General features: G+C 46.9%; 1 protein-coding gene across 1 annotated transcript; it reads right to left on the minus strand.

Annotated features, from left to right (window-relative positions):
- Window positions 1-5,583: 5,583 nt before the first annotated feature.
- On the minus strand, window positions 5,584-6,926 carry NDUFB2 (NADH:ubiquinone oxidoreductase subunit B2). Its single transcript, XM_050909453.1, has 4 exons — window positions 6,856-6,926; window positions 6,625-6,769; window positions 6,422-6,538; window positions 5,584-5,670 (listed from the first exon to the last, which is right to left on the minus strand). Exons 1-3 carry the CDS (start codon window positions 6,924-6,926, stop codon window positions 6,464-6,466), a joined length of 291 nt encoding a protein of 96 aa, XP_050765410.1. The 3' UTR covers window positions 5,584-5,670; window positions 6,422-6,463.
- Window positions 6,927-10,112: the final 3,186 nt, after the last annotated feature.

Consider the following 10,112-nt stretch of genomic DNA (forward strand, 5'->3'; position numbering starts at 1 on the left):
CTGTAGATAGTTAGTGAACGGGGAGATAAGAGTAGACAAGAACTGAGTGCCCTGTATAGCAGTGGGATGAAGGAAGTAAACTGAAATGACCAATACATTCATGTCCATTACACCAAATTTCTTAAGCTTCTCTGTGGTGTCCCAACCACAAGCACATGCCATAGTATGGAAATGTTAGTACATATTTCGTGTGCACATGTTGGGACAAACATCTAGACAGTCATACTGCTTTTAACTCTACAGTATCTAGTATCTAATAAATAATTGCAAAACTACCAGTATCCAATCCCAGCTACTCATGTCTTCATTAACCACACATATACCTTCCCCTCTGCCTTTCCTTTTCCATACAGTTAGAAGAGGCCTGTTATCTGTTGCATCTTGCCTGTCAGTATGTGATTGTTTCCTGCAGCATATTTGCTGGAACTGGAACATTGTAGTGGAGCTTAAACCAAATGGTATGAGTATAGAGGCCTGGTTATTTTGAAAGTAATTTCTGTGTGAATTAAGTCCTACGTGGCCCCAGATACAGTTAGCCCAGCCATTTCTTTTTTGCTAAACTCATGGAGGTCATTAAATGAATCCACTTCTGCTTTTTATGCTTACCTAAAGTCATCTTTTCTTGTACTTGAATGCTCTAGCAGTTGATGATGATGCAGGATGTTTGAGGCCAAATACTGCCATCTTATCATGGCCTCTCAACATCACTTGGATTAGTATGTGCTCATTAGAGGCAGAATTTGGCCTTCACAACATAAAATGAGTGAAATGCTGACTGTTGATAAATACCACGTCTTTCCACAAATGCCCAAATCAGGGCAAAAAGTACACTGCAGATCATGCATAAATAGGTTTGCTTCTGTGTTTGCCTGGGGATGTAAATGCATCCAGCATTTTACAGAACATTTGGGGAAGCCAGATCCCCAGCAACCTCACAAACAAGTACAAGTTGAAGTTTTGATAGCTGGAGGGGCTAAATTTAGGGAAGAAGCATGGAGACATTTCACACTTCTGCAGCCTGTAGATTTCATTCCCTTCTTGACTGTGAGTGCAGCATGTGTAGCACGAACTATTCATAGTACTGTAGAGAACGTGTCTTCTGTCTGTTGAAAAAAGTATCACCCGTAGCACAATGTGACAGGCAAAGCTTCTAGGTACAGTCAAGTTCAGTTAAAAAGCAGTTGCATGAGTGGACTGTTACGGCATCCCTTTGAAGCTGCTGGGAGTTCTGGTTTTCTGTTACGCATTTTACATAGAAGTTTATGAAACGAACTTTGTTTACTGCAGCCTTGTTAATATGCGTTTGCACTTCGTATTTGTTTTGGCATGCATTTTAAATATATTTCTTCATTGCTTCATTACTTCTTACCTAGTAAATAAAATTATCAGAAGAGCAGAGCAGAGCAAAGTTGTTAAAACTTTTTCTTTGCATTTAAGTTTCAAGGATGCTAACACAGAAGCTAAGTCAGCACCATGACAGCAGTAAATAAACTACGAAAATGTGGAAGGAGGAAACTTTAAAAACTGCAGAATATAGAGTACACCAAGAGCAAATTCAGATGAAAACTAGCAGGTCTCTTTTCTTTAGAAAAGAGAGCTACCAAGACCCTCTGTTAAATGGTTTACATAGGGATCCCCCAAAACAGTCTTTGCAGTTTGCCAAATGATCATGTGCCTTTGCAACCTTAAAAAGTACAACAGAATGTAAACCAGGTGCTTTGTAACTAGAGCAGTGGCTTTGGTTTACTTCTGATGCAGTAGTTTTGTATATAGCAATTACTATAGATAGGTAGTTTGGAGTTGGTAAACTTCTGTAAAGGAGCAAGGAGGGCAGAGAGCATTCCCCAAAACACCCATGATCATTTCAGAGCTAGGAATTGAAGGATACCTAATTCAGTTAGAGTAAACCTGCTGCTTGAAATCTGCTCTATCAAAAGTTAAATGAGGTTCATTTAATTTAAAAATAAATAAGCCCTCCTCCCCCTCCAAAGACACAAAGATCTTGTTAAAGAAAAGTAATAGGAAGCTCTGAAGAGGCCCGAAGTTACACTGTCATAGCATCTTGGCATGAGACGGTAGATGAAAAATGAGAGCTAGATGAGGAGAAATTGATGGCTAGTACTCATGTAATCGAAGTCCACATATATCAGACCATACAATTAATTCCCTGGCCCAGAAAGTGCAATTAATTTTGTTTTCTGGAATATCAGCAGGTTTCCTTAGTTCTTCCTCAGGCCTCTTGAGCTCTCTTCAGTGATCGCATGCTGTTATTGCACGTTAACTGTGGGAGATGGTAGGTGTCTGGTCAGCTGAGGCGCAACCAGTATGTTTGAATTTGATTTGTTCAAATTTCAAACCGTTTACGTAGACTTCTGGCAGTACCTACATACCAGTGTCATATTTAACCTACTTGTCCATAAAGGACAAAATAATGGGGTTTGGCATTAGTGCTTTTTCAGATCTTTTCCTTTTCTTCTTTGGGGCAAAACTTTGGGCATAATTGTAAATGACAAAGTTATGTCTAAATGCACAGTTCATATGGAATATCAGACCAATTTTAATTTGGTTTTGTTCCTTTTAGAAAGCAAAGTGTAAAAACGTTTTACTAATGTTCCAGGAACTATCTGGAATCCTTCTACCTACCCCAAATTCTGCACTAAAAGTACACGTGAGAAGATGGTATTTTGTCCTTTTTTTTTTTTTTTTTTAAACAAAATCACAAAGAAACTATTTCCCTAAGAGAAGGGAGCTGATGGGAGGGTTTAGAAACTTCTGAACTACCTAGGCATTTGCTTCGTAGCATCACAGCAGCAGTGTGTTCAGCTCATCCAGCCTCCTTAAGAGCCAACAGTGGCCTGTCGGGTCATTTTGTCTCGTTTGTCGCGTTTGCAGCAGCTGTACTTTAGAATAAGCCTTGTGTGACATTTACTTTTGAGTGAGTAAACCACAAAAAATAACTATGTTTTCTTTTTTTGTTTGGGTTTGGAAAATGGTTGGGTTTTGTTTTGATAAATGTCATTCTGTGTTGCATTTGTATATTCACCCTAGTTGAAAAGAAAATCTGTCTGTGTGTTTGGGAGTTCAGTGGAACATTAGGAGAAGAAATGAAGCCCACCATCTGGGCATGGATGTTGGGTCTAGGGGGCAAAATGGACCAAACTTGGGTGTTGGGTTATTTTGGGATGGTGGGGGGTTCCGAGGGCATAATTTAAATTAACTCTGTCTAAAATAAAATGTAAGTGCAATAAATGTGCTTTTTTTATTCAAAGCTGTGAACCTTTAGGAAAAAAAAAACAACAAAATCAACAAAAAAAATGGACATCATTCCTTCCATGAGCCTTGTGTCCTACCTGCCTCCCCTTCCTCCCCCCTCTCCACTTCTCAACTGACAGAAACCTGACAGTGGCCAACTTGCATGTGTTGGCAGCCCAAATTAACGTTGCTTTTCTTGTGATCTCATTTGTTGGGACTGGGGAAAGTCCTGCCCCCTACTTCTTGCCACCCTTGAAATCCCTTTGGGATCCAGGGCTGACCCGTGCCACTAGAGCAAGGTCTACCACTGTTGGGGACGCACGCGCCCACCCGCCTCGTGCTGCGGTCATCCTGACTGCAAGCGCGGTGTTGCTCCTGGCCCTTCGTCCTCCAGTTGTAACTTCCCTCCCCACCTCATTTCAGGTGTAGTGACGGTCTCCCACGGCTGGGCAGGTGATGTTTTTCTTAAGCAATTGCAAAAGTAATCAGTCATCAGCTGCCTAATTGGATCCCTTTTCCCCTTTGTCAAACCACATGTGCAGGCTGGCCACTGTTGCCTTCTGTGACTCTGCCTTGTTTTGAAGGAGCAGGTATACGTGTTTGTGATCGGTTGTGCATTACTTGCACTGTCTCTCTTTCTTACTTGAGCGCAGGCTGCTTTTCCTAGATTAGGAAAGGTGCACCGGTCTCTTGGGGGGGGTTCCACGAGAGGCGCAATTGCATACGTTTCATTAAAAAGTGATGGAAGGTGTAGCACTCACTAGTTGGACCCTATGGGGGAGTAAGAGAGGACTGGCTTGTTTAAAGTTTATAGATATACAGATCTATATCCTTTAAACTTGATTATTTTTATATATAGTCAAGACAATGGCATTACCTCATAATACAGAGGCTTGTTTATGAGAGGCAAAGTATCTAGTAAGGAGAGGAAAGGGAAATTTATATACAGATTTGATTTCTTTTTGTTTGTTTGTTTGTTCCTTAGTGCAATGAAATGTATGTCCCACCAATTTAAACTCTGTGCTAACACAACATTCCTTTCAGCTGTATTTTTTTTTTTTTTTTGACCACCAGAGGTTTGCGAGGGGCTTATGACTGCAAAGTAGAAGGTCCAGTCTGGTTACTTAAAAAAACAATTGTGTTAGTAGATTTCCATAGCTGCTTTTTAAAATCTACAATGGAGTAATTGTTTTGAAACTTGTATTTATTTTTTAATTCATAACAAAATGTTTATTTTCGGTTTCCTGTTACATAGGTCATGGCAACTCCCCTTCTTTCCTTCTCAAGTTTCCCCTGTAATTGCCAATACAACTTATTTTTCTTGTTTGTTCCTTCCCCCTTTACTTTTGTTGTCCCTTCATTTGTACTTTGGAGTTTTTCTCATGTAAATTTGTACAATGGGAAATATTGTCCAGTTTGGTTAGAGAGCATGGAGACTTAAAACATATTAAAATTTGATAGCTGAATTCAGATTGAAGAAAACTATTTCTGTGTAAAGTTATTTAAAGAACTCTGTATTATATAAAAGGCAAAAAGTTCTATGTACTTGATGTGAATATGAGAATACTGCTATAATAAAGATTGACTGCATGGAAAAGCCTGGAGGAGATTGTTTATCATGTAATTCACAACTCCTCCTCTCCATGAAGTTCCAGAGGTGCAACAAGGTGGTTAGGGGGAGTGAGAAATTTACTTTGATGTTGTTGCTTTAGAATGTAACTCTGGAAGGAAAAAAAAGGGGGGGGGTGGGGGGAACCAAACCGAAAAAACCACCAAGGAATGCCTGGAGAGTAACCCCCCTCCCTTCATCTTCCTTATGCTGGACCGCTGCCCCCTTGACCGCTGCGCTTAGCCCTAAGGCGTTTTAATCTTTGCAGAGGGTTTCACTTCACAAGGATTATTCTGGACTTCAGTAATACCCAAGGGCGATTCCCCCTCACCCTGGGGAAAGCTTGGCACCAGTTGGTCTGGGTTCTCTTCAGGGTAACTTCCCCTGCTTCTGTGGCAACTGTTATTTGGTGACAAGATTTCAGTGAAATGTCTTCAAGTTAGCTTCTCTGCAGTTCTAACACGGACAAGTTTTATTTCCCCCCACCCTTTTAATGGTTATTTGGCAGAGCTTTAATGGTAAGATTCTTGCCTACTATGCATTCATGGAAGTCTTAAATCACTCTCTGAACATGGAAGTATTGCCTTATTTCTTGGGGGCAGCACATTATAGATCAAGCAAACATTACAGAAGCTCATGTGGACTCAAGCACCCCACCTCTAAAGCTGGAACGTTTGTTCTCCAGAAATCCTACAGCACTCAAAAACAAGGTACACTTTAGCTTAGAGTTTGTTTACAGTTCACTTTTATTGAAATAAGGACCGAGGAGCCAAAGCTTTGGTTCCAGGGGCCTCTTTAGTTCCAGGGACCTGCAAGTAACAGAAGAGAATCCTGAGAACCTTTTCACCCGTCCTTTTCCCACCACTGAGAGCAGGGGAAGGACCTCCTCCATAGTGCCCATGCTGCCTTCAGCAGTAGCTGAAGCTGTTAGTTTTAGAGCCATAATGTGACACAGCAGCTTAAGAGGTAGGGCAGTTAAAGAATTAGAACAAGCAAAAGCCTCAAACCTTTAAGAGGACAACTGCACGGGTCTCTCTAGAAACAGAGAGAGCATGTCCTCAAGGTTAAGTAATGCTGGGTCTACAGAATAGCGTAAAGAAAAGAATTTTAAACTGGTAGCAGTTAAGCTACAACTCGTCAAAAAATAAGTTGTTACACTGCAGGCTTACATTGCCAAAACTAGACTACCAGGACTTGAGCGTTCAGGTACCCAAGAAAAGAGTGTGTGAAGGCACTGTTTATAGTGCAAACAAATATCTGCATTCTGTACAACAGAGATTTGGCACATCTACCTTTGGAAGTGCACAAATAATTGCTGAAAGTAGGGTACTTCTAGCAGTACCAAGAGAAGACGACCCGTAAGCAGAGCCAGGCACAATGCCCTGGCACTGTATCGCAGCTGGGAGCTTTGAAGCAAAGTTAAAGCACAATCCCGACGGCGTGTGCACTACTGACTGCATTTATTGCTGTTTAAAGCAAAGCCCAGCCTAGCCGCAGTCCCCGGGGGCAGCCGTGCCAGGGCCGCCGGGCCCCTGCGAGGAGGGGCGGCGGGAGGCGTACCGGTGTGCTGCCGGGAGGGCCGGCACCCGCGGCTGGAGGCGCCTATTCCGCGTCGTCCGGAGGGATCCCGAGCTCCTCGTCCGTCCAGGCCGAAGGGTCGGGGTAGGGGAAGTGGCCCTGGGAGAGAGGCACGGTCAGAGCTCGGCCAAGGCCCCGGCCCCCGGTTCCCGCCCCCGGCCCTCCCGCCGCCGCGCCGGCCTCACCAGCACCATGTCCGAGCTGTGCCAGAAGTGCCAGAGGATCCAGAACCACATGAAGCCGCTGAGGAGCTCGCTCCGGATCACCTGCGCCCGCGTCAGCTCCGGGAACTGCCGGTACCGCGGCTCGATGTGCACCCCGCCGCCCGCGCTGCAACAAACGCACCGCCGCCGCCGCCTCACTCCCGGCCCCGCCGGCACCCGGCCCGCCCCACTCCCCTCGCCCGCCCCACTCACTGCCGCAGCCCGGTCGCGCCGCTCCCGGCCCGCAGCAGCCGCCCCGCCGACCGCCCCAGCGACGCCAGCATGATGGCAGCTCCGCCGCCACTCCCCCCGCGCCGCTCCCCCAATGTCACCCCTGCCACCTCCCAACAACATCCGCGGCGATTGGCCCGCCCCGGCGCCTACCAACTCCGGGGGCGGGGGGGCGGAGGGGCCGCGGGCGGGAGCGAGGCACGGCACCCCGCTCCAGGCGGCGGCGTCGCACGGCGGCACGGAGACCCTCTCCGCACCGTCACGCTGCCCCCCGCCCCGCGGGTGGGCCCGCTGTGGCTGCGAGGGCACCCCTGCCTCCCCACCTCCCCCCGCCACTTGGGAGCGGCGGGACGACACCAACGCACCGGCGGAGGGTTCCTCGTGAGTCCCAAAAGTTGGCGTCGCCCACCGAGGGCGCAGAGGAGGGAGCGGGGTGACCTGCCCAGCCAAACCGCTCATTTCGGAGCGGGGAAGGCAAACGAAGCGCCGGCTGCTCGCCTTTAAGGAAGGGGCTAAAGAAATAACCCGCCCCTCTTTTCCCCCCTGGGCAGCCCAGGTGGTCCAGCCCACAGCGTCCGGTTGCGTAGCAACGGGGCACGCGCGCGGTACCGGCCGGTCCCGGGCGGCCCTGGCTGCGCCTGCCCGCCATGGCGGGGCCGGGCCCCGGCCCCGGGCCCCGGGCGCAGGGCCTCACCTTCGTGGTCGGGATGCGGGCGGGCGCGGCCCCCGCGGCGGGGCTCCTGAAGGAGCGCCTGGTGCGGAGCCTCTTCCTGCTGGCCGGCGGTCCCGCCGGCGCCCTCTTCAACGTCGTGGCGTTCTCCAGCAAGGCGAGGCGGGCGAGGAGCGGGCAGGGCGGCGGGGAGCACTCGCGGTGGGAGGGCGCCAGCCGCCGGGGGCGAGGCAAGGCCCTCTCCGTAGGCCGGCTGCTGTAGCGGGAATGCTGGGGCGAGCTATAGGACGCCTGAGCCCAGAAATACCCGATAAAGAATCTCACGCCTGTCCCACGTTAGCAAAGACCTGCACGTGTGAGTGGGCTTTTGTTACTTCTTTCCTTCTTTCTTTCCTCTTCTTTGTTTTTTTTTTTAATAGGTGTTAAAATGGCGCAACTGCCTAGTCCGGTGTTCGCTCAGCAGTGTCACTGAAGCAGCAGCCTGGATTCGATCCCTGCGGTTTGAGAATGGCACGAACGCTGCGAGCGGCCTGGCGGTGGCATTTGAGGACCCAGGCTGCCAGTCGGTGTATCTGTTCACTGACATACTCCCAGAGCAAGAGTCAGAGGAAATCTGCCAACTTCTTACGGAGAACAAGTTGCATCCAGTACATGTTGTATGCCTTCTGGGAGATTCAGATGATCATGAAAGAAGCAAGCAAAAAATAATGGAGAAAGTAGCCAGACAGTCAGGGGGGTCCTTTCAAGCGATCAGACTCCCCGCTACCTCTTCTGAAAAGGTATACCACTAATATAAGATTAGTGTATACTAATTAGTTCCTCCTGAATCTTTATTGGATGAGATTTCACAAAGTAGAACCGGGGAAGAGTTTCTGTGACCCTCTGGAAGGGTAACCTTGTTTTGCCTGGCAGCTTATGAACACAGCAGTCTGTGGACAAAGATTTAAAATAGGTTTGGCATCTCTGTGACAGGCTATACCTGTCATCCCGAGCTGGCATATCCACCCTTCTATTTGTACATTACTTGTACCTTAAATCTCTGCTTGTGAGGAAAGAGCACTTCACATAGCCCCGGAGCAAAAGGCATCACCGCCAACACTTGGGGTCAAAATCAGGTATATCTTGGTCTAGCTCCATTTACTTTTGCAGGGAAAGACTTGCCCTGTGAAGTGATTTCATTGAACTTTACAGACCAGCACTTGAAAAGAGGTGTCTCTGACAGGTGAAGGTGAAGACCCCGAAGGAAATAACAAATGCCTTGCTTTCATTTTACCTTTTCTTTGCTAGGTGACTGTGCAGCTTTGCTGACAGCCCGTGTATCCTGATTCACAGACTTCAATGTTGTTTTACTCTTAGGCAGTGGTTGTCGAATACTGTGCTTTAAATAAATAACAATCTCTTCTAAATGTGTTAACATCCCAAACAGCTGACGTCCTCAGCTGAAACAGCATAGGTTTTGCATGTCTACCCTGTGGATGTCCTTGTAGTTACGGCATTTTAAGTTCCCTGCTCTTCTGAGTCTTGTAACAGCCCTAATGCATTATCAGCAACAGTTTACAGAGAATAGCGGCAAACTATTCAACTGCTGTTTTTACTTAACATACGATTAATGCAACATGAGTTTATCTTTTTCCCTAAAAGCTGAACGCTCTAATATAAGGTTCATAGTTTTGTTGTCGACTCCACCTCCCAACTCCCTTGCATTTTGTCTTTCTCCCTTCTCGCAGTCCCTGGCATATTGTCCTCTGTGTCACTGTTCTCAAACATTTCACGTTTTCCATCCTGCTCAGGCCAGATGGCTCCACTGCTGGCTTTGACCTGCAAAGGCAACGTTGTCTTCCTAGACTCAATCCCCACCTTCTTCATTCTTCCTTGGCTTCAGCTCCTTTCATTGACCTGACAGCTCTTGCTTGCTTGGGGAGTTTGGATAGCTGCGTAACAAGCGGGTTACAAGAGGAGGCAATGCACATGTGACCACTGGCTGCCCATGAGCTACTGTTTGAGAGCCAGGGGCAGACTGACTGGGAGGAAGCCAGCAGGGCTGATATGCCTGCATTGCTCCTGGGGATGGGAGAGGCAGCTCCAGAACCCCCACCCTGCCTCCATTCTGCTGCCTGTCTCCAAGCTGCGCCTTGTCCTGAGAAACTGGTGTATTTTCCAGGTTCAAAGCTCTTTGCTAAAATCAATTAACTAAAAGGCATAAGAATTAGTAAGAAAGGAAAACTGTTCTGATTTAAGAATCACATGCTTAGTGCTTCCTTCACAGTAGAATAACATGATGTTAGGATCTGAGATGGGCCAAAATGGATATCTACTACAGCTTTGTGTACACTTGAAATGACACATTGTTCTTTGAAGAACAGGTCTCATCATGATTGAAGAAACAGTGATACACCTGCTACATATCTAGCAGCTGAACAGAAGGCAGGTGAAACACATGGGGTTTTTAATCATATAGTTCTTTTTTTTTTTCTTTTATTTCTTCTTTCCAAGCTTGATTTCTTAAAATCAAAACCATTTGTGATGAGCTTACAGATAAACAGCATAGCACCACAAGATATGATGGAAG

Source organism: Gymnogyps californianus, chromosome 1, assembly GCF_018139145.2.
Source record: "Gymnogyps californianus isolate 813 chromosome 1, ASM1813914v2, whole genome shotgun sequence".
Lineage (NCBI taxonomy): Eukaryota > Metazoa > Chordata > Aves > Accipitriformes > Cathartidae > Gymnogyps > Gymnogyps californianus.